At 40.3% G+C, this 26071-nt stretch overlaps 1 protein-coding gene across 1 annotated transcript in view; it reads right to left on the bottom strand.

Moving 5' to 3' along the window:
- Positions 1–20831, bottom strand: part of LOC126280827 (uncharacterized) — a 376685-nt gene extending 355854 nt beyond the window's left edge. The window contains 2 exon segments of the mRNA XM_049979800.1: positions 3680–3748; positions 20619–20831. Of these exon segments, the coding sequence (XP_049835757.1) occupies positions 3680–3710 (31 nt within the window). The 5' untranslated portion in view covers positions 3711–3748; positions 20619–20831.
- Positions 20832–26071: the final 5240 nt, after the last annotated feature.

Below are 26071 nucleotides of genomic sequence, written 5' to 3'. Positions count from 1 at the left end.
TTTTGAGAATCTCCTGATGAGTTCTAACTAACGAGATTCTGTGGGAAACCAGCGTTGGTTAATTCTTAAATTGAATGTCTGTCCTTTTGTTGTTGTTTTAATCATCTGCTTAAAGGGAATTTTGTTTTTTTAAATAATTCACAGTGAATCTTTTTTAATTATACCTTTTCAATGATTGAAGTTGCTGTCAAATTACAGTAGAGATTAGATGTCTTTGTGTTTGTAGCGTGTAAGTACGAATAAATGAAAAAAAGACTGTCGTGAAGGATATTTCGTAATAAATTTTATTTTTGAAAATTTTGGTCCAGTCCCTTTGCTCAGTGGAACCATGTTTCTTGACCCTTACAACCGGAGTAGTCTTTTCAGATACATCCGCGGCAATTTAATGAATGGGGAGAATGCTTTTAAGGTATTTAAAATTTTGTCACAATTCCATGTGTCATTAGAAAGTGAAGTAAAATTGAAGTTTTGATGTTTCATACGAAATTTGAGAGTGTCCACGGGAAATTAGTCGGTTTATGTGTAGGGAATCTCGCCAAAATGCCAAAAAGTAGATAGTATTTTATTCTCTAAATATCCCCACTATATGAAGAATAATTTTAAAATAAAGGAGGCTTTCTGTTTACTAGTAAGAACTAGAAATAAGGAATGCATTGGTATTTGGGGATGTCTCGGCGTGAGTGATGAATAATGAGCTTCCGGGTGTTCAGTCGAGTTACAGTTTCCTTTTCCAACAGAATATTGCGACTCAGCCGTCTCCCGCAGGTGCCGCGAGTTGTGTTGTTATGTGTAGTCCCTTCCTGACTGCAGCTCGCAGCACATGGAGATCGCCGAAACGCTGTACAGAAAACGGAAACAATGAATCCGCTGAACACCCGAAAGCATGCCATTAAGGAAAAAGATGTTTGCTGATATCAAATATTATATATCTTACCAATACATTTATGAGAGATTTTGTACAAAGAAGGGGAAAGAGAATTTCATTTATACAGTGCCCTGAAAAGATAACTACGCATCTATCACCCAGAAAGAAGCCATGAGACAGTTTTGTGCTTATGAGAGTATTCGAAACGTTCGCGGTAAACGTCTTTATATACCTGAACATATTTTATCTTCATTTAGGCGAAGAAAATTGTCACTAGCTCTCATCTAGAATGTTTTTAATGGAAGGTCCCGAATAACATTTCGATTTTAATCTAGCTATTTGAGACGATCCAGTTATCCAAGCAATCGTGTAGTAATTTCCTGTACCGCCTGTCTGTGTGAAGGGACGCGTCCTCTCAGTTTAATTTTAGCACTAGTATTCCTATATACAGTACACTGTGGTGCAAACGTGTGGTGATAGTTGTTGGCGGAAGCATCAGTGACAGTTTGTGTCTGAGCTGAAGGCGAATTCAGATATCCTGCCAATCGCTGTAAATAGGATGTCCGGATTCAAGTTACCTACATATGCATTAGCTGTTAATCTCGCCTTCTAAATTAACCGATGTAAGGAGGCAGAGCAGTGTTCGGAGTTGATTACTTCTGAAAAGCGTATTGAGCCATCTGATATCAACAATGTTGCGATCTACAGTTCTAATTGTTTGATCACGCTGAAGAAATTCTCAAATGACGAAGAGCCGTAGGCACGTTGTAAGCGCAAAGTTTTACGTACACGTACTCTCATAAAGGGAGCAGTGTCTCAGTGTATAATCCTAAACATCATTAGCGCTGTTACAAACAACTGAAATCTGTTCGTTTTACCTTAGCTTTCCACATTTGTGCCTACTCGCTACTGAACAGCGTTGTCGTTGTGAAGGACTGAACAAACTCTTGTACTCGCTGTGTCCTATTACAAGTACAAAATCTTTTTTCTTGGTATAATTTGTGTACGAACTTCTCTGAATTACGTTAGGGATCATTTGTTTTCTTGTTCATCGTTTTGTCTTGCAGATTTTCCTCGTAGAGTATTTATGACAGATTACTTCAGGTGGCGCTCATTAGCTTTCACCTGCATTTTACGATAATGCGCTTGAGATGTGTCGATGAGGATGAATATAACCGGTATATACGCATTTCGATAACTTCATGTGCTGACAGTACTCAGGGAATACGCGTTTAACGATAAATGTTCGCTAATCTTGCGTTCCCATCGTTGTGACACCCTCAAGTACAAAGTTAACACACTTCTTGTCCGAACGCCATATTCGGCGTAGAAAGCAGCATTCAGAACACATAGATTCCATTTATTCAGTATTTTTCTGTGTTTATATTTGCAGCTACACTGCGACTTCGTTGTTCATGAAGTGTTCAGTGCACCACCAAATTTTAACTCAACTATTCAGCCATATCTCTGTATCTTCAGGAAGGCTGGATATAAAAGTTCTATGAGTGTAACCTTCACATTAGCAGCTAGATCGGTTAGTATTACCCCATATTATAGCTTCGTAGTTACGTATCTCGAAAATCGACCGCTGGCGTCAAAGTTGTATGCGGTTATATAACGTCTAGCTCAATTCACATTCCACAAGGGCACTGAGAAAGTGCAGACTAATAAAGACTGTATCTAGTAACTGATAATTATCCTTACAGATGTCTTACTTTTATTATGTCTAGTTAACATGTTCAGGTGTATTAATACCAGCCACTCCGTTCAAAATTTATAACTACCCAAAATGAGTATACTGAGATAGTTTCGCTTGCAGACTCAACATTGAAATAAGGATATCAGACTTATTGAATGTTGTAATTTCTGCGCTATTAGTAGAGCCGCAAGACGTAGATGAAAAGTTTATCTGGCGAGAACCATTACGATGAGCTTTATTTCTTTCACACGTCTTTATTGAATGAGTGGGTAGTGAAGAACATGACTGATACATTAAGTACAAGAGCCTAATATATGCAAATTAAAAACTAAAGCCATCGTGTCTATCTGTCTATCTGTTTGACCACGGTAAACTCTGGAAACACTACATGAATCTTCATAGAGAGAACAGGTAACTTAAGCTTAGCGTGGTGCTACGAACGGGCTTTATTTCATCGAAACTAGATCACAGAAAAAAACATCGCAATTTAGAACTTTATCTAAAATCGACGGCTCAGCTTAGTGGTTCTGATATTTACCTGAGCGACACGATCATTACGGCGCAGATCATCAAAGACCCAGTAGGTGGTGCTATTAGCTCCATAGTACCCTAAAGAACCAGTAGACGGCATTGTTAGTTTTGTGTGTTCGGAAGTTTATGTCAGTCACAGTCGAGTGTCTAAACTTTTTTAATGCTTCTGACCTTCCATCACACAAAATTAATTTCAAAAACTGCGTCCCGATTATTCCGTTGCGAAATTTAATTCCACCGAAGTTGTGTAATGGGACGAGTTTCTGAATAGCACGGTGATCAGGCACGATGTGCGAATCTGGGAGACAGAGAATCCCCACGATACAGCGCAGGACATTCGAGATTTACGAAAAGCCAGCTCTACAAGGCTCTCTCCCGTCTTAGTGAAGCAACAAACGCTTCGTTCAAGTCCTAATGATACTACTTCAAACGTTGTATAGGAACAAACGTTATAAGTCCAAAATAATTTACACGCGTACGAAGTCTCGGTCACGGTAAAAATAAATACTCGGGCAATGCTGAGTGTATCACTTAGTACTACCTAAATACGAAAGAAACAAGTACTCCCACAGTATGGTACTTACCGCCGGGATCGGGCAGGCTGAAGTCGCTCATGGTAGAGATGTGTGTTCTTCGCTCATTTCACTGGCACTCTGTAACAAAATAAATATATTATGTTTGTTCCCAAACCGTTATCTGTTAAACTTCAAATTAAACATTCAGTAGACTAAACGAATCAGTCAAGGGACTAATTCTAAAATGTGTATTGCTTTAATGAGATTAGTGACCACAGCAGGATTCACAAGAAAGATGTAGAATGTAAAACTGAAAGGAGATTTCATATATAAGATTTCAGGGATATAAAAAGACCTGAACTGATGACCTTCTGTTTACACGTGGATGTAGTAAACTAATTTTCTAGAAAAGCACTTGCGCCATCTGTTGTGTAACGTGAGATAGTAACAGAGCTTTAAAGCTGTTTATTTAATCGTGGATTGAAAAGGTAACAACACAACAGACACCTTAAGACACATTCTTCAATGTAAATATATTAAACCAAATATGACGTCATTCAATCTTGTCAGAATAACACTAGGCTATATGATACGAGATGATTCAAAATAAATATGTGGTCGTAATTAACTTTTCTGTGATTTAAAAAAATGTTCTTAGTTTTCTTCTATTACGTAATATATACTGCATTTTAAGTTGTGGAAATTGTTTTAGGACAGCAAGAGGCATAGAAAAAAAATCTGATTTTTATGTGAGAACGGTCCGTGGGAAAAGGAAAAGTACTGGAGTGTAAATGTTTGGACAAATCGGAGATATTTGGTCTCTGGTTCTGAAACATATCGCACGAACTGCTGGTAGATCATAAAAAACCCACTTAATTTGAAACGGGGTTTGATGAAGCAGTTTTTGATGTATTTTCCACAAATTGGATCCTGTTCTAAATACTTTTCTACGAAACTTACCTTTATCGGGCAGGAAAAACTGAAAACATTAATTTTTTTGTTGACCCTCAACTTCACTAATTGAAGAAGGATTGCGAATTTCGGAATACAACAAATGTTAAGGGAAACGATAGATGGACTGTCTTCAGTTTGTAGACAGCATAGGGAATAAAAAACATTGAGTTTACAAGAATTTTATCAAAACCATATTTGAGAATTGACTTCTTATCTGGAAGTCTCGAAATTACATAAAGATGTAGGAGGACAATTGCAGCAGGTCAGGAAGGAGATGGAAAAACGGTACCAGGGGAGATTGAACGTAAGTTCGATGGTCGACTATTGTTGAATCTTGAAGAAAGAAAATTGGACGTAATGATGCTGGGAGAACTGTCTATAGTACTTTTAGTATCTTCCTACAAAAAGAAACAAATAATTGTAAAAAATATACGTTTTGGCTAAAATCTTATATTCATACTTGTTCTTCAGTTACTTACATTTTAAAAAAAGTGGGTTCTTATTTTGTGCAAATTTCTGACCTGATAAGAACGAATGAATGTATTTTTCAGAATCATCATTATGAACTGTACTTAGAAAATCAGTTTTTCAGAAGAAAACATAGTTCTATATAAATTTCTATGAAACTTGACGGAAGATTTTTATTTTCACTGCTGCCACAAAGATTGTGTATTTGTTCCGTTATAGACAATGTGACTCGGTAGGTCAATAAGAATTGCTGCTTCGTAATATACTGCCATATAATAAAGTAGCAAATAAGCTAATAAATTTCTTACTGTCTCCTAAACGCCTCATACGCAACTCAACTGCAATGTTGGCTGAACGTTCGCACAGACAATAAGTTGGTTAATAGCTCAGACCTTAACGCAATGTGATACAGCAACTGGGAGGTAAGTGAGCCTTGCGACGTTAAAATAATACTTTTACTAGTCAATTTACGGAACATTCATTAAAAATATCGGTCGTCAGGGCGGCGGTGTACTAGTCTGCCTGCTATACACGTGTTATACCCAGTCTTTATGACTGACGAATGAAGTAAAGATGTGGCAAAAGTGGTAACATGATTCTTAACTACATTGCCTTTAAGCTGCGAAAAAAATACTTTCACAGTTTAGTAGCGTAAAACGCGGTTACGCGCTCCGGGACTTTTACTGCGTTCACCGCAATACTGACCTGAGGGCAAAATGTTTAATTAAGCAGAAATTTCAGACTATATAAATGCGGAAATGACGAGTATGTGACCTTGTTGAAATGTTATGCCTAGAATCTGTCTCAAAGTTCATATTGTATTTACACTAACAAATGCAACACGAAAATGTAGTCCTGTGTCTGACGTTTTATCTACTGTGCAAATATGAAATGTGCGTGCTGACTGAAACGACGGATGAAAATGTGTACGTAGGTTTGGATTCGAACCTTGATCTCGTGCACACTAAATCGATGCACTAACCAGAACTCCATCCTGGCACAGTGGCTTTGCACCACTGCACAGGATAACTCAGGGCGCCTCCATCCTTAATGCGAATTACCATTCACCCTTCAGCCCAGATGTTATTTCCCTAAACTCGACGAGATTTGCAGAGTCTCTCCAGCTGTATTGGAGTAGCACCTCAGCATCGAACGGAATGGGGCTCTGCCTGAAACTCAGACATAGACGCAATCAAGTGAAACTGTGTGCTTCGAGAGACTTTTTCAAGCCTCAAACATCTACGATGTATACATGCAGACTGAAGCAATAGAAAAATGGATTGAGGTTTGAACGGATATTTGCATTGAAGAGGCAGATGTGCTGGGGCAGTTTGCGCAGTTGTGCACACCCATTGTGCCAAGACTGCTTAGTGGTTAGTGTATCTACTAGTGAGCGTAGACCTGGGTTCGAATCCCGGCCTACGTACAAATTTTTTTTCGCCAGTTCAGTCGGCATGTATACGTCATAGATTTTTGAGACTCGAAAAGGTCACTTGAATAATATAGTTTCATTTCATACAAGTATGAAAGATAAAAACGTGTAAAATGAACGTTAGTAACAGCGAAACACCACGTGCAACGTTGTACTACTGATCCACAAACTGCAACAAAGTTTTCCGCAGATGGATTCACACTTACGTCTCGTGATATCCAGTTTCTGTAACTGTTGTTCGCACTGTCCGTTGGATCTACCATCAGATTAAAGTAGTAATACTATCTCCAAAAATCATCTGGCCAAAAACAGTTTCCCTCAAATGTGTTAGTGTTAGTTACCGTTCATGATCTTCATTGCCAAAGAACATTTTACTAAGCTATAATTACGATTAAATCGCAATGTTTTTCTGCACCTTAAAATACTGAAAATCTCCTGCCTGTCCCACCACATTATCGACAATAAGGGCATCTGCTCACTACAACAAATGGTATTTTCATCCGCCCAGCGCAACTGCAGCGACTGACTCTTACGTTCTACCTTTTATCTCTCTGATAAAATATATTCGGAAACCTGTTATTGGATATTTATTTGGGGCGTGTCACCTTTCACCTATAGTTCGGCTTGAAGGAACTGAGCACTATGGGACTTAACTTCTGAGGTCATCAGTCCCCTAGAACTTACAACTACTTAAACCTAACAAACCTAAGGACATCACACACATCCACGCCCGAGGCAGGAGTCGAACCTGCGACCGAAGCGGTCGCGCGGATCCAGACTGTAGCGCCTACAATCGCTCGGCCACCTCGGTCGGATTGAAAGAAGCTGGAGACAATTTCGAGGTGTCGGACTCTATGTGGAGCTTTGTTAGTCAGTTTTTGCTGGAAAATTTGGCAGTAAATATGACTACGTAAATCACTACTGGAAATTATAGCGTACAAATCAAAAAACAAATATATCCCAAATGTTTAAAATGGAGTGGAAAACGGAAGACCGTGTTACATGGGGGCTTCAAGACCAACTAGGGTGCTCATCGATGATTGTACCTATATTCCTTAGTGCTACCAGGTGTGACAACGGGACGTCTTTGACATGACACTGCTAATGAAAGTGGAAGCTGATAAACTGTGGATGGGATGCTTTTACACTCGGTTTTAAGACAATATTTTGCAATGATTGGAAACATCTGCACATGATTGTCACACCACGCTGGACGTATACAGTCATAATAGCTTCGTTAAAGTAATGGCTCGTAAGGAAATACAATGAGCAAGAAACAGGTAAGCTCACAGTTTACAAATTTTGTACTGAATGTAAGGTGCCTAGCTCTTCACTTACAGTGTAAATATTCAGTCCAATACGACTCTCGGTTTTAGTATTGAGTAGTGACGCCTTTTTATTCAGTAGCCCGGGGATGAGCGGTTAACTCATCGACGAAATCTGAAGCTCCAACGACGAACGTGCATTATTAGTCGAACATGCTGATTTTTAATCTGAGTTTCGGCTCAGCTCACGATCAGATGCGCAACTTTAACATGTCACTACGCTCACCTGGCAGAATATTAGTCGCCCTTTAAATTAGCATCCTGGTCAATGGTAGTGAAGTGTAAGTGTGTGTGTGTGTGTGTGTGTGTGTGTGTGTGTGTGTGTGTGTGTGTGTGTGCGCTCGTGTGTGTGTGACAGTTGGCTTTAAGAATCGACACAGTAAAATGGATAGATGTGGAGACGTGGCAGAATGGCACAAAGGAGACTTCGTACCGACGAGCGTATCGTGAAGGACATGGCCTGATTTATTAGTGTATCACCGCAAACTGTCCAAGAAATGCTGAACCATTCACAGCATTGTAACGCGCTGTCAGAACAGTGACCTTAAAAAGATTCTTGACGACGTCGACCGGAGGTGAATCAGTCGTTTTCAGGTCGGACAGTAATTGCTGCTGTCAGGTCCATTTCAATCAGTTTCCGAACGAACATTGTGAATGAAATGGAAATGTGGTGTCCGATCATTGATCACAGCGGGTCACAGAGCTGCACAGTTTCAATGAGACAAACAACACCGAAACTGAACAGCATCTGACTGTAGGCGCGTATTGTGGCCCGATGAGTCGGCTATCTTCTAAGGACGAAAGGTATCAATTGTACCAATGACCCAATGAGGCGTTTAATCCGTAACGCATTGAAGGGCTACTACGACTTCAACGCAGCCTTAACATCATTCAGAATATTCATTGCTATTTCCTGTAACGTAGTGTTGCCCTTCATCTTCGTGAAGAGTGTACTGACGACATTCACACCTTTAGAGGTCCAATATCAGTTTTCACAGTGTAGCATGAGTGTGATGCTGATTTCACGAAGACTCGGGCATTTTCATCGTACCTCGGCTGGCTCGCTACGCCATTTGATCCACATCCCATTGGAAATGTGTGGAACTACACTGCCTGACAAAAACATTGATGCGTCGAAAAGTGGAGGAGGAAATTAATGAAATTGGTTTGGGTTGAGAGGATATATCACGTTATTTCAGGGATTAAAAATTCGACTCATATTGACTTAGTCCTTGGGAGTAAAACCTCACTTATCAGTGTAACGCTGCACCCCCCTCCCCCCCCCCCCCTCCCCTGCCCTGGATGCGTGCATGGATTCCTTTAGGAAGACTGCCAACTATTATAACAGTCCTTGATATCTTGATTACTGGCATTGGGGCAGAGTTGACGTCAAAATGGACCACGCACATTCTATTGGGGATAGATATTCTGATCTTGCTGGTCACATGAGTATTTCGACATCATAGAGACACGTGCCATGTGTGAACGAGCATTGTCCTACTGAAAAGTGACACCCCGCTACTGTCGTGTGAGAGATAACACATGATGATAAAGTATGTCCATGACGTACTGATGTGCGATCAGGTTTCTCTCAACACTACTACCCATGATCTGAAGTCCTACTCGATAGCTCCCTATCCCATAACGCCAGGATTTATTTTTATTTATTTATTTAACCTGATCAGATTAGGGCCATCGGGCCCTCTCTTACATCGGACCAGTGTTCCACACATGCAGCATTTCACACATCAGAGTTACATCATGATAATAGTTTAAATGAGAATGTTAGCTTACTCTAGTGACAATATGAATAAAGAGTAGTGACTAAGACCTAATTAAGTAAATGAGGCAGTATTTTTACAACAGGTGCTATACATACAGATTATGATAAAAGCAATAATAAAATGTAATGATAAACATGACTAAGACTTAATAAATTCAATGCTGGAAGTATTTTTACAGCAGGTGCTATACATACAGATTATGATAAAAGCAATAATAAGCAATAATAAAAACAGTAAAAAAAATCAAATAATAATGACAAACGTGAGAAGGATTGGCAATAGTAACGAAGGTTTGTGCAGATGTACATAATATCTTGGTGTGTACAGTAGATGTTTACTAGTTTAGCGTGTTTTGGGGAATGGGGATTTAAGGAAGGGGAAAGAGGGAAGTAATGAGGTGAAGTGCATTCATGTACAGAGGAAGGCATTACTGTTGCTTAAGTAGATACGTCATTAACTGTTTACACAGCTGTGCACCTCCAAAACATTGCAATTGTGGGAGTTCTCGCCAGATCGTCTCCACACTCGACGACGATTGTCATTCGCGGTTATATGGAACGGTTGTATAGAACCGCGATGTATCGCTGAAAACAATGCTACGCCTTTCATCACTTGCCGATGTCTTATGGTCACGGCATAACTTCGATCGCAGCCGTTTGTATTGTGGTGTTATATTAATGGAAGACTACGCACATACAGCAGTTCTCTAATCTCTGGTGGGATGACAGAATGTAGGAGGGAGTCCTTTAGTTGTTCTCGGATGGTAGGTGCCGATGAGAAGGCTTTACAATATGTTAGGTGCACAAAACTGCGACGCTCCCTTGCGATGGTCGAAGTCTTGCACTGGAACCTTGATGAGGACTATGCCTGTCTTCACGTTCCAATGCAGACCAGCATCGGGACACTATCACACATGAACGACCCACAGTTGTGGATTTCGCACGAGTCGACCGGCGGACCGAATGGAGACAGACAACGAGGCCCCTTAAAATTATGTATCGTGGTGATAGCACTGTCTCATCCGAGAGCGCGGAATCTCTGTGTTCTCCACAGCGATCATTCTGCATCTGGCGCTGTTCGTGCCCCATATATAACCTACCAAACCTCGTAATAGCATTAAATACGAATAACAGTAATGAACTCTGTTGGCTGTTCTACCATCACAGAGAATTGAAACCCTAATAACAAACATATCAGCTGATTGTATCTGTACAAAGTTCTTCTGAGTCCTTTAATCTTTTTATCAAACAGAGTACATGGAATAGAAGGTATTCAACGTGTCTCTCTGCTGTATAACACACCTATTGTGTGGCATATATAATGAAACACGCAGACTTTCTTCCTCTCCGTACTGTTTTAGAAATTTGTTACTTCTGTGGGTCTTGGAAAACTTACCAGAGTGCCTACAACAGGACTAAAATAATTACTGTATCCATAAAAGATAAATTAAAACAATTATCTGAGTCAGTCAGTTTTTGTTTTCTCCCACAACGCGTTTCCAAGGCTTACACAATTACCTTCTGGTTGATCAGCGCGTAAGGCCTCGAAACGAGTCGTGGCAGAAAATAAAAAACCGATTAGAAAATGATTTCAATTTTCTTTTATTGTCAGAAACGGTCAAAATTTTCTGCCACATTTCGCCAGACAGCTACGTTTATCTGTTTGTGAAAGGCGTGGGCCTAATATTACGGATAACAGATAGTTTGATACTGGTGTAGTAACGTTCTAGTAACACACTGCAGTAGAGACGATTTTAAAAGGTCTCTCCATATGTACCCAAATGACCATATTTTTGCTTCAGGATCAATGTAACACTTTTTATTTTCTCCAACATTCATTCTGCTTCAAATACGCCGATCAGCTTGAGGCATATCTGTTTTCACACGTTTTTCAACACGAAGTAATTTTGTTTACATTCTTTTTGTAACTTTGTCACAATGTCTGAGAATGAATAATGGTGGTCATCTAACTTAACACTGAGTGAACAGTTGCATACTTTTCAGTAGCTTTGTTACGTTCTTTCTCAGTTCGTACTGGCAGTACCACAATTCATATTGTGTCTCTTTACTACTGAGTATTTATGTGTCCTTCGCAAAACGGCAGCTTCGACCGAACCCTACTTTTGCAGGGCTGTTGGGCAGCAACTTGGAGGGGACTTCGTTTAAGGTGAGGCCGCGATTCTAGACCCTTTGCATCTCTTTTTCGCATTTCGTCACTCTTCCTCTCACAACTGTATGGAAATTTTTCTAGACAAACCCATAACTGAACAACCGTTCACAGTGTCGGAGTTTTAATTACGGGGCTTCGTGGAGCAGTCAGAGAAAGTGAACTCCTACCTGCCGTGTGGAAGACGTGGATGGTAAAACCTCCTTAATTATGCGACTGACATGGTAAGTCCGTACATGCTAAGAATGATATCTGTAGTTTTTTTTTGTCTAAATTAAAGTCATGAAACTCGAAACGGTTTCATATCCAGCATGAGGCATGATGATTCCAAAGCCACTTCTTACTGGGGACTGTATCTTCAGCATCCTCATGCTGACTAACGAAACTGGTAACCAACAGCAAAACGTCTCTCTCAGAACTCTTAATCTCTTCTGTTTATTCGACGTGTATTGTAACCACGATTGATGAATTGTGTGTGGGTGGCGAATATTAGTTTTCACCTTTGCAGTGAATTGAATTTCGTATCATCACGGACTTTCCATGAGTGCAGTCTACACACACCTTTCCAGGCTATTAGTTCAGAACCTTTACAGGTCATTGGTGACTGTTAAAGATTCGTAGAATTATATTCCGCTTCCGAACATCGCGTTAAGGACGCCGGTATTCATGACGATGGCCGCTGAGTCGTTCTGGGGCTCGATATCTCTAGCGTTTGCTGTGGAGACAAATTATCCGGGAAACTAGAGTATGAACTGAATTAAACTTGTGGAATCTTCCTGTCACGCAACATTAAGTATTTGCTTTTCTCATATTCTTTGGGTTTACTCACTGAGGTATTGCAGTCTACGAGTAAAATATCTCTTATTTCAGTTAAGATTCTACGGCAGTAACATTCAGAGCGTCGATATGTACGAAGACGCCAACTTAAAGTTTGAAATTTTAATTTGAATACAGTATATATACAAGAGAAGCGTTATAGTATGCACACAAAGTCTCGTTACGGTACATAGAAACTCAAACATTACATCAATGAACCTCTAGCTCTCAGCAAAATGTAAGTAATATGAAGGGTGAATAACTGGTCAAGGCATTCGATTTTAATATGCATCGAGACGGTCATTTGCGTATGTCGTTTTTCAAAGAAGGAATGGAAGTTATGTTTTTCCCCGTTTATGATTTAATAGTCCTAGAAAATGTGGAGCTTCATTTATCATTGAGTGAGCCATTTTCTTCAGCGTATATCAAGTGAGTTGCATTTCAAAATTATAATGACATAATTTCGTGAAGTATTAGTCTAATTTCTATCAAGGTAGTAGTTCGTTTTTGTTTCCTGCAGAGGGAAATATAGTTACAATGAGAGCCGATGATCATGATGGTACATTTAATACAATTATTTTCAGTCAGTGATCGAAAGTACTCTTTAGCCCACTTAAAATGTGTTACAGCATACGAAAAAGAAATACCACGGTTAACGACAGCTTCACGATAAACATAACAAATTACAGTTCACAACTGAATAGTCTCTACGAGTAATTAAGTATGATGTGCAAACACATCAGCTTTTCCCTTTGACCAGTACAACGTGTATCCTTTGTAAAGTTCTTCTGTTCAGCATGTACACTTAACAATTTCAAACTGCTGCTGATGGATGGTATTGGTATCTATATACAACTATGCATTGTAACGTAGGTGGCGTACTTCATTGTATCTGATACACTGAATAATATGCTTTTAAAATAAGCTATCTTTTTTTTATAAATATGAATTTACATTGAAAACTGACCCTGTTATTCATTTGGTTTTTACAGCTATAAACCCAATAAAGATAAAATAATGACAAGTGTGTGCCCCAGTTTGTTCTTATTAAGTTAACGAAAACACTAGCTGAGGAAAGCCTAACGATCGGGAATAATTTAGACATATACAGTTACACAAATTCTTTAATGCTAAATTAGCTGTTAAGTTACTCGTGGTGCTTAGGAAGCTTGTTTCGCTAAAACGTCGGCCACTCCGTCATCTTCATATATTTCAGGTCTGTGTCCAACGTGACTTTAAGTTAGAACAAGTTGGGATGCATACTTGTCACTGTTTTATCTTTATTATGTTCTTAGCTGTAAAACCTAAATGAATGTTCAGGTCAACTTTGAACGGAAACTCGTATGTTTTTTTCAGTATTCAATATGTCAGACATTATGAAGTACACTATCTACGTTGTCAATGCATAATTATATATAGATGCTAATACCATAAACGAGCAGCACCTAATACAGAGTACACTTTGGTATGTTTGTACATTATACATAGGTGACACGTAGAGGCCGTATAAGTGTGAATTGTACTTTTCTATGTTTGTTATGTTGCTGTTAACAGCAGTTTTTCTTTTATATTTACTGTAACAGATCTCAGGTTTGGTAACACCGATACAGCTAATCTTTTTAAAGTGTTGTACCCGAACAACGGCTGAAAACAATTGTAGTAACAGTAGTTCGCTGTTATTGAATGTTCCTTTCACGACATGCTTTTTTATAAAAAGGGACTGTTAGGACGAACGATAGGACATATTGTTCAACATTTCTCGGCAATATAACTCACAGATCTGTCTGAGAATTATGTTTATAATGTTCATAATACGAAGTTTTCGTTATTTATTGCGTCATTGATTCAGAAAGGAAGGTTATCATCTTTGGCATTACTTTCCTATGAACTAGACGCTAATGAGGACTATGGCAGTAAAGTGAGTCTAGAAAATTGCTAATGGTCGCTCTTTTGATGAAGTACTTATGGAATAGAAGTATAGGTTTGTATCAGATAAATGTCTAAGTTTCCGCTTAAGTGATTAAAGAACAACAACGTTAACACAAAGTAGAAATAAACAAGACTGGGAATCAAAATAATGACGCACAATGGAAAAGTACCGTATTAAAACGTGAGCCACTTCCATTGTTGCCGGAGTACCACTGTGAATCATAAGTATGGGGTAACAGCTGCTAAACAATGAAGCGTTGAATCAGTAAACAGCAAAAATCGGAAGGTAGACCACATTCTTGAGGGCGAACAAACAGCGAAATTTCTGTGTTACAGCTTAGTGTCTATACGTACTCTGTCCAGATGACCGCTCTACGAGCTTCGAACGTCGGTACCAACGTATTGATTGAAGTGTGCCGTCCAACAAATGCCGAGATGACTTCTTAATCGAGGTCACCAGCGGTTATCGCACAGGTCATTGTGAAACGTGAATCGACGAAGTTCTAGAAGTAGAACGGCCTCCAGGAATCTTTCAAAATTCGAAATTCACCTTTTTAATAAACATGATGCATTGGCATGACTGACGAACGTTACAACTAAGGAGGAAACGTTTTGTTGCTCTGTTGGCGTAGAGCAAGTGATGGTTTCATGATATAAATTCTCCTTCATGTTTTTGTAGATACTATCTTCACCTATGGCATGTACATGATAAGTCTGTAATTCAAAATTAAGTGCCTAACAGAGGATTCATAGAGCCACCTTTAAGCTATTTCTCTGCCGTTCCACTCTGGAGAGACACAAGGGAAAAACGAACATTTAAATCTTTCCGTTGGTATTCTGCTTTCTTTTGTTTTATGATGATGATCATTCCTCCTTATGTTGGAGGGTGCCAACAAAATATTATCACACTCTGGTTATTGAAATTCTATGAAAAGATGGCGCTGCAACTAAAAACACCTTTGTTATAGTGATTGCCGTACGAATTCGCATATCATATCCGTGGCACTATCTCCCATATTTCGCGACAATACAAAACGTGCTGCCCTTCGTCACATTTTTTCGATGTCCTCCATCAACCCTAACTGATGCAGATCCCTCAACGCACAGCAGTACTCAAGACGTGGGCGTACAAGCGTAGTGTAAGCAGTCTAGTAGACCTGTTGCATTTTCTAAGAGTTCTTTGGTTTGATTTCCCTACAACATTATCTATGTGATCGTTACAACTTACTTGAAATTTTAATCCCTAATTCATTACCTTTGTATTTTTGTTTTTTATCCTGTAACTGAAATTTAGCGGATTCCCCTTAGTACACTTGATGACTTCACGATTTTCATTATTTACAGGCATTTTCCACTTTTAGCACTTCATTATTTATAGTCATTTTCCATTTTTAGCACTTTACAGGTATCTTGTCTAAATCGTTTCGGAATTTGGTTTAGTCGTCTGATGACATTATAATACGGTAAATGACAGCATCATCTGCAAACAGTGTAAGAGGGCTGCTCAGATTGTCTGCTGGATTGTTTATGTTGATCGGGAACAGCACAGGGCCTATAACAGTTTCTTGAGGAATGCCAGATAACGCTTCTGTTTTGTTTCATGGCTTTTCCTCAGTTACTACGAACTATGATCTTTCTGAAAGGAAACCAAGAATACAGTCGCGCAACTGAGACGATACTCCAAAGGCACGCAATTTGATTAGAAGTCGATTTTGAGGAACGGTTTCGAAATCTTTCTGGAAATAGAAAAAAGGAATAAATCTGACATATGGGTCTGGAATTCAGTGGAGAATTGCAGCGATCCTTTCTAATGATGAATATCACATTCGTTGACATACTGATACATGAACTAAGTTTTAACTTAATTGCCTGAAAATATGTCTCTTCAACATTTAGGTAGTAGTTCATTTCGGTTGCAATCAACACGCTTTCCAGTAATTGACTTCATTGACATATCTAAGAAGTACATAGAGCTAACCGAAGAGGAATTCTTCTTTTCCTGGTCTTATCCCGTATATTCATGGGGACAGTGTATTAATCTCGATTTGAAAATGTTCGTGATATACAGTAGCCAGGTGCTCGTCCTGTCACCACCTCCTTTCCTGGGACAGAAATTGTGAACCCCATCTGTTTTCGTCTGGGGTTATTTATGTGAAAATTTTGGAACGTATCCGAAATGTCTGCGAATCACTTAACCAATACTGCTACCCGCCCAGTATTCATGTAGTTCTATGAGGAAAACCACCTAGAAACTAAAAGCAGGCTGGCTGGTACACCGGCACTCGTCGTTAATCCGGGGGGGCGGGGGGGGGGGGGGGGGGAGGGGAATCAGTGCAGGGCCGGCGCTGCTCCCCGGATCCTGGAAAGAGCGAGATACCGCGCGCGGGTAATCGGGGGGTCAACTAAAGAGGCATGACGTTGGGATAATACCAATAATTAGATAAGTGTTTTCTGACAGAACTTGTGAACAGTTTTGAATGCTTGAGGCAGCTTGGAACAGATGCTCAGGGAATATAACCGTTAACCTCTATCCATTCTCATGAAATTAGTTTCAATAAATTCACCAAAAAAGTAAAAATAATTAGTTATAACAATTTTCACTATAGTAGTAAGACAAGGCAGCTGATTGGAAATGAAACTGAAGAATGGAATGAAGATTCAGTCACTCACAGGCCGCTGAAGCAAGTGATAGTTGCAACTCGCCATACACAATGATGCATCCTACGATAAGTTTTTACTGGCGTGTATGAAGGTATCCAGTTCTGTCATGACAACAGTACGGTTCATTCACTTTTTCTATCGCTGTCAGTGTCTGTTAAGACGATTTCTTGTAGAAGGAGTCTAAATTGTTTCCTGGATATTAAGTAACAGTGAAACGTCAATCCGGTTTAAGAATAAAATTAATATATATATGACACTTCTTATAATAATGGTTTGTGGTTTATGAAAACGAATGTCATGTGCTGTTTCCTACACTCGCACATTACATAAAATCCTAATCCTTCAGATGTGGACTTCTATTTATAAAGGGGAATAGTCTAATTAAATATTGATGAACCGCCTCTCTTTTTGTCACGAGAGCCTCATTCGATTAATAATGGTTGTATACATTAATTACTTATCGTCGCCTGATGGTTAGAAATGATTGAAGTATAAAGTATGCATCGTTCAACCTTTCCGAAAAGAATTTCTTGCGTTAATAACTCAGTCGCGTAATGAACTGAAATAAACTGGAAGACTTGCACTACTGTTCATTCTTGGGTCTGTTCTATCTGATTCTATTTATTGAATCACACATTATGACGGGGCAATGTCTGCGGAAACATTTCATTCGTGTCGATATTGGCTTTGAAATCTTGCAGCTACGTGAAAATCAATATTATATTCTGTTTCATTGCAGTAAACTGGTAAGATATATGCCATGCGGAGAGAAATGAATGACATTTCGGTCATGAGATCTGCGTTTCTATATAAACGCACTTTCGAGGGGCCAGATGAGCGTTTTCCGTAATTTCCCCGCACTGCTTCAAACAGAATGCTGGCATTGTTCCACCAACAAGGCCACGGTCGGACCTTGCCCGTCCTTGTCCAACTGACTTAGTACTCCACCGCCAAGGACAGTCACATCGATTTGTTCGTATCCACAAGAAGAAAAAAAGAGACGGCACTCTTCAGAGAAAATGTCAAACAAATTCGCTTACGTAGAAATGTTGTATTAAACATACAAATCAGCATATATTATGTTTTAAGCGTGTTAGTGAAAAGGCCAGACTCAAGTGAATTCAAAGAAAATTTACGAAACTAGAAAGTTCAACACTTTAGGAAACTGGGAGGATCGAGCACCTCGCTGATTATGGTCAATTATAATGGCTTTCAAACCTATAAAATTTGAGTGCTTGAGTTCTGACGAGTGGTGGCATAAGCCTCTTAAATGACGGAAAAGTCAGATTGATGTGATGAAATCCTCCCCTTCGAGAGTAAGAGAAGAGTGTCTTCTGTACAATCATTCGAAGTGCCACGCTTGTTAGAGTGAGTAGAAAAGCAATCTACTCTCGATGAAATTCACTAAGAGGAGAAAACCGTCAACAAGGAATTGGTTGGCGACTAGGATATTTGAGCAACAAATTTGTCGTTGATAACTAATACGGGCAGAGGCTTCTAAGAAATTTCTAAAACAGCGTGAGATGCGATAAACTTCTTTCTTCATTGTTATAAACGCTACTAGAAGTTCCGTATGTGGCTCTAGAGGAAGTGAAAACGTGAAAGATAGAGTGCTCAATCGGTGCACTTCTGATACTTTGTGAGAAGACAACGTTGTACAGAATGTAGATTTATTGTTGTCTCACATGTTTTATTACGTTTTTAATGTTAAATGAAGTGTCATCAAGCGTTGAGTAGAGGGAATTGTATAACGTTTTATACAGGTAGCGGTCTGGGGCAGCTGAAGCGTTGTTTTTATCCGAGAAGGTTAAAAGCGTCTAATAAGCAGCAAATATCAAAGGTCACACAATATGATAAGATCATATTGTTAATGTTCTGGTCTGTTACGTGTCTCCACCCTAGTGTGTCGCTCGCAGATGTCTTGATCTCTGTCTAACACTATCAATGCATATCTATTAGGACCAGCTTTCAGTAGCAAAAATTTAGTCTCCCTCTACAGTCTCTACCTCTCGCAACTTCGCTTCATTACAAAACTGACGATTCCTTGTTGCTTCAGGATGTGTCCAGTCAGACGATCCTTTGTTTTAAAGGTGCCATAAAGTTATTTCCTTTAGATTTCGACTCAGTACGTGGCCTATTACCTGTCCGACCGACCCAGCCTATCCTCAGTTTCCTTCAGTTACATCAGATTTCGAAGTCCTCACGGCTGAAGTGTTTATCGTCCACGTGTCACTGCCGTACCAGTCTACATTCTAGACAAATACCCTCAGAAAAAAGTCTCACTAACACTTAAATTTCAATTCGATGTTAAAAAAATTTCTCTTTTTGAGAAATGCTTTTCTCGCTATTGCCAGCCTGAACTTCATATCCTCTCTACTTCGACCATTCTCCTATATTTTGTTGCTGAATTATCAATCCTCATATCTCACTTTTAGTTTCCTACATTTAATAGGATACTTATCTGACGTAATTCCCTCCGTATCATCTTATTTAATTTTACAAAATCCCATTGCTCGTTTTTTGATTGTTCTGCACAGCTTTCACAAAATATATTTTGACGTATAGCCACAAGTGTGTGAAAGTACTCTTTTGTTTTGTAAGTAGTTTCGACAGTGTATCATCGTCCCTTAAACTTTAACTTTTTTAAGTAGCGTGTTGCCCATGTTCATACTATATTTGAAAATTACATGTATGAGATATACAACATTCTAAAATTTCATCACCATTAAAAGTTCAATTTTTTAAAAAGTCTTGTTTTACCACATGTATATAATGTATTTTCAAATTAGAAACATGTGATGTATACCAATACATAAAAAGAAATTAAAGTGTGCTAGACGATGATGTACGGTCGAGACGACTTGCAGATAAGAAGTAACACCTTTGTAGTGGTTATATATAACAACGATTTCAAACGCGTGGGGACAAATTCTGCGTGAAGACAGCAAATTTTAGTTATTGACTACCGGTTTCGTCTCATTACTGAGCCATCTTCATATCAATGTAAAATGTCGTATTGTTTTCGAGGTAATTCGCCCTAGTTAAATAAAATACCTTGAAGTGAAAATCGTAATTAGTTATGGAAGCTGACAAAGTTAATCACCACAATTCACATAACCAAGTACGATGTTAACTTCAGGATTTTTTACTTAACTAGGGCGAGTTACCTCTAAAGCATACGACGGTATGTAATGAGTACCACACATTGAACATTATTTTAGACCGATTTGAAGGTGGCTCACTAATGAGCAGGAACCGGTAGTCACTAAAGGAAATGTCCGAACTCAACGCAGAATTTTTATCCACACATGTTTCAAATTAGCACATCGCGTATGATCCCTTTGACAATGTCAAAGATTTCTTGAATTACTTCAGTGACAGTCAAACGCATCTGCAAATATTTCAGAGAAGGAAGGAAATGTGATTCATTTTTGAACGTCCTTCCGTACAGTCGCGGTCGATGGTTCACCCACCTGTTAATGTAGAGGTGGATCGCTGCGGAAGTGGCTGTGGATGAAGCGGCACGAGAAGCGCAAGGGTGCGCGGGTCCCGCCGGCGGCAGCTGAGGACGCGAGTGTCGCGACGGCGGGCGTCGGCGTCGCGGAGGCCGCAGGCGCGAGGCGGGGGCAGCGAGAGCGGGCGCGCTCGGCACGGCAGGGGCTAGGCGGGCTGCGCCTGGTGCCGGCTTCCCTCGGCGACGCACCGACACGCACTGGCGCTCCGCCCGCCGCCGCCGTCGCCGCCACCCCCGACGCCGGCGATTCGGAGTGACGCCCGGCGTCGCGTTCACGGCGCATGCGTGGCCAGTTCGCGGCGTGCACATGCGCCACGAGGCGACGGCGGTGGCGGCGGTGGCGGCGGCGGCGGCGGTGGAGGTAGCGCGTAGCGGGGGAGGCGGCAGCGACGGCGGTCGTAATCAGAACAATCTCGAGAGGTGGACGTGTCCGCACTTCCATCAAAACGAGTACCGGTAAATGGAGCTAATGGGTGACCATTGAAATTGTGCGCTCACCTCAATAATACTATGCCTGTCTTCAGGCATAGTCATGAAAGGTGAAGCTCACGGAAGGGAAGTAGGGAACGAAATGGAGCTTCACGGATTGAGAATGTGGTGTTACTTCAGGAATTACAAAATCGTTCCAAATTTGCAAAGCACCATAGGTATTTTCGATGGGGGCTTTCGATGAGACATGCAAAACTCCTTTTTATCGGCCAAATTCGTGAAATTTGTTGAGGGATATCGTGGAATACTCCCAGTTCAATCCCCATAGTTTCATGAAGTTCCAGTAGGTGGCTGCGTTATCCAAGGTGCTTCCGTAAGCAAAACTTTAACAGGACATAGAGGAAGCGCCACTGAACAATTTGAATCAGGAGAAAACAGCTTAAGGGTATATTAATAAAAAAAATATTACTGTGTAGTATTTCATTTACATTAGCTATAGTTAACTGCAAATTCCCTCATTGACACAATGAACGCACCATTTGTAAAGTACCTTAGAAAATGTGCTGAAACTGGCGGCCATAAACCTCAATTCTAGCGTGACATCGTCGAACAACTTTCTATCGCACCCAAACAAATATCCCTGGTGTGTTTCGAATCACGTCACAGGCAGCTAAAACTCTTGCAACTGGGGTCTCGGACACAAGTGATTTTATGTCCCCCCGGAAATAAAGGCGATTCCGGTCAGGTGACCTCGCAGGTCATGGAATAGTACCTCATCTTCCAATCCGGCGACCAGGAAATACAGCACTGAGATGGTTGCGGACATCCACACTGAACTGAGACGGCGCACCGCCATATTGTATTCACATTCTCCCACGAACAGTCAAGGGTACATTCTCCAGCATCTCACGTAGAACTCTTTGGACGGTCCTCAAGTACAGGTGGCCATTCAGGCGGCCTATTGCAAGCAGTAATCACGCTCGTCCTCCTTGTTTCCTGGCAGGAAATAAAGAACGTACATGTACTTAAAGAGTGCAGTAAGTATCAACTTGTACGCATGTTAGTTGTAAGCAAGGTTGAAAACAGTAGTGCTAGACAAAGCGGTAGACAAGTTTACTTCCACATCTCATTAACCTGGCTTCTCCGTCCTCTCCCTACCTCAAAGTGTTCGGTGGAGCATTCTCTATATGCTATTACATTTTTTCACGCCCTTTCAAAGACTCCCAGCAACTGTTTTAGAATGCTGGAAGTGCTTCAAACAGGTAACATGTGTTCACGTGGCAATGAAGCGATGCCTCTAGAAATGAAGCGATGCGTACGTACATGTGTCAGTGCAGTGAGGTAATCCGAAGTGCAGGGTTTCAGAATGAGAGAAAGAATTTACAGGGTGACACAGAAAAATGGGAACATTTCCACACTCCAATAAAACAAGAAGTGATGAAGGAAAGAAATTCCGTTCAGAGTAACTGAAACCTTACAACTTCGCCATTTACGAAACATTGATGGCATTTATCATTTTTTTAAAAAATTTGATCCTTTAGATGGCGTCCTCCTGCACGAATACATTCGTGAAATCTGCTGTTCAGATTTTTTCGTGGGGAGTTACCTCGAGAACAAAGTCTGCACGAGTCGAACAAGAAGCTTGGATGTGTTAAATCAGAGAATTCGGGATGCAATTCACAGTATCCCAGCTGAGATGTTGCAGCGGTCAACGAGGAATCTCAACAGCAGATTTCACGAATGTATACGTTCCGGAGGACACCATCTAATGAACGCAATTTTTTAAAAAGTGATAAATGCCATCAATCTTTCGGAAATGGCAAAGTTGTAAGGTTTCATTTACTATGGATGCAAATTCTTTCCTTCATCACTTCTAGTTTTAGTGGATTGAGGAAAGGTTCTCGCTCTGTGTCACCCTGTATTTACTTTAACGCCTCTATAAGCATAGTATGAATGAATTTTCTTGATTTGTAGATATATCAGCGCGGGTTGCCCAACTTGTCTACACCGCTCATGAACAACTGCAATCAATGAATGTAAGTCGACCTCAACCAGTCTCTGAGCGAACATTGCAAAAGGAAGTGCGGAGACGGGAACCTAAGAAAAACCATTTCTCGCAGAATTAATTTAAGCTTCGGTGCACCACAACACTGAACACTAACAGAATGGTGACGTGTACTGTGGTCCAATGAGTAACGATTTTGCCTGTTTTCAAATGATGCAAGTCTTTGAGTGCACCGACGGCCCAGTCAGCCATTTAAACCAAGGTGTTTCGAGTGTGTAGTTCAGCTGGAGCAATTTCTATGACGTTTCGGCAGCATGTTTCGTACAACGTCTGGGACCCATTCATTGATGATACCATGAACGTGTTTGTTTCAGCAATCTCGGTGTCCAAGTGTTGACTTGTCTGTAAGATCATCACAAAGAGTGTGCTCGTGCCAGTCCCGTCTTTCAAGTTGACAACAGCCGCGTCTATACGGCATACTTCCCTGGTTTGATGAGCATACAGGTGACCTATCGCACGTCGACTGGGCCGCTGAATCATCCGACGTGAAGCCCAAGAAAATGTCTGTCACTATTTGTCACAGCGGATGAAACGTAGCAGTCTTCTTTCCGAGAAGTTAGCTGTATGGAAGCTAAGAGCCGAGCCGACATCTGCGAGAATTATAGGACAGTCATCTTAACAGCTCGCGCATCCAAGTTGGTGACAAGAATGACATACAGAAGAATGGAAGAGAAATATGACGATCTGTTAGATGACGAACGGTCTGACCTTAGGAAAGGTATAGGCACCAGAAAGCCAGTTCTGATGTGCCGCTTCATAACATAAGCAAGACTGAAGAAAAATATGTAGGCCTGGAAAAATCGTTCTACGATATAAAATAGTGCAACATATTCCAAATTGTAAGAAAAAACGTGGTAAGTAATAGGGGAAGACGGATAATGTACAACATGTTCATTATGTAAGTCAGGGATGTTGTCTTTCACCCTTGCTGTTCAGTCTAATATCGAAGAAGCGATGACGGAAATAAATGGACCCTTGAAGAGTGGGATTAAAGTTCAGCGTGGAAAGAGGTCAATGATAAGATTCGCTGATGACATTACTGTCCTCAGGGAAAGTGAAGAATTACAGGATCTGCTGAGTGGAAGGAACAGTGTAACGGTTACGCAATGTGGACTGAGAGTAAATCGAGGAAAGAGTATGAGGAATAGCAGAAATCAGAACAGCGAGAAAATTAACATCAGTTTTGTTGATCTCGAGGAACAAGTTATGGACTTCTGCTGCGTTGGGAACAAAATAATCCATGACGACGCAGCAAGGAGGACGTAAAAAGCAGACTAGCTCTGAGAAAAAGTGGATTCATGGTCAATAGACGTCTACTAGTATTAATTATAGGCCTTAATTTGAGGAAGAAATATCTGAAAATGTACGTTTGTAGCACAGCATAGCATGGTAATGAAACATGGACTATGGAAAAACTGGAACAAAAAGAGAATCGAAGCATCTGAGATGTGGTGCAATAGAATAATGCTGAAAATTAGTTGAATTCAAAAGGTAAGGAATGAACAGGTTTTCCGTAGAAACGGGGATGAAAAGAACACACAGAAAACACTGACGAGGAGAAGGGTCAGGACGATAGGGAATAACGTCCACGGTGCTATAGGAAGCTTTAGTGAGTAAAAACTGTAGGGAAGACATGTTGTTGTTGTTTTCACTCCGAAGACTGGTTTGAAGCAGCTCTTCATGCTACTCTATCCTGCGTAAGCCTCTTCATCTCCGGATAACTATTGGAATTTACATCCTTGTGGATCGGCTTCTGTATTCATCTCTTGGTCTCCCTCCGTGTTTTTTAACCCCCACTTTTCCCTCCAATGCTAAATTAGTGATCCCCTGATGTCTCAGAATGTATGCTATCAACCGATACTATCTTGTAGTCAAGTTATATCACAAGTTTCTTTCTCCCCAGTTCTGTTTAGTACCTCCTCATTAGTTACGTGATCTACTTACCTAATTTTAGTGTTCCTGTATGTTCCCAAATTTCAAAAGCTTCTATTATGATATTGTGTGAACCGTTTATCGTTCGCGTTTCACTTCCGGGTATGGTTATACTCCAAACAAATACTTTCATAAAAGGCATCCTAACACTTGGGCCTATATTCGATGTTACGAAATTTCTCTTCTTCATCCTATAACCTTCTTTCAAGACACGGTACATTCTACTGCCCTTCCAACTTGTTTGCTGTCGCTGTCTGTGACAGAATTACAATGTGTCCTCGGCTAACCTCAAAGATTTTATTTATTTTCCTGAACTTAAATTTCTACTATAAATTTTTCATCTGTTTCCTTCACTGCCTTCTCAATGTACAGACTAAATAACATAGGGGACAAGCTACAGCCCTGTCTCACTCCCATCTCAACCACTGCTTCCCTTTCATGCTCCTCGACTCATAACTGCCGAGTGGTTTGTGAACAAGTTGTAAATAGCCTTTTGCTTCCTTTTACTCCTGCTTCCTTCAGAATTTCAAATAGAGTATTCCAATGAACACTGTCAAAAGCTTGAGACTGGAAAACATCCAGCAAATAACCGAGGACGTAGAATGCAAATGCTGCTCTAAGATGAAGAGATTAGCGCAGGAGAGGAATTCGTGACGGGCCGCATTAAACCACTCAGAAGACTGTCAACAATGAGTGACCTCAGCTATATACGACAAACTTTCTTCTAAACTGACTAAAGTCGGTGTGACCTATCGTTTCATATGGCTAACTATTTGGCTTTAGTGCCAACGTGCAGAGCGTGAATAAGGAAGTTTCAAGTGTTGGTCGCAGATGGCTTTGTGGTTGGTTTAAGGAATTCGTAATCTCCGTGTCTTACTGCAAGTCAATTTTGCATTGATGTGATAAGGGAATGTCATTAAGGAAGTAACACTGGAATTTAGTGTCTCACACATTTTAGAAGTAAATCACAGACTGCGTGAAAATCG

This window comes from Schistocerca gregaria, chromosome 1, assembly GCF_023897955.1.
Source record: "Schistocerca gregaria isolate iqSchGreg1 chromosome 1, iqSchGreg1.2, whole genome shotgun sequence".
NCBI lineage: Eukaryota > Metazoa > Arthropoda > Insecta > Orthoptera > Acrididae > Schistocerca > Schistocerca gregaria.
Note: the sequence above shows the minus strand (reverse complement) of the source record. Positions and strands in the feature narration are given on the sequence as shown.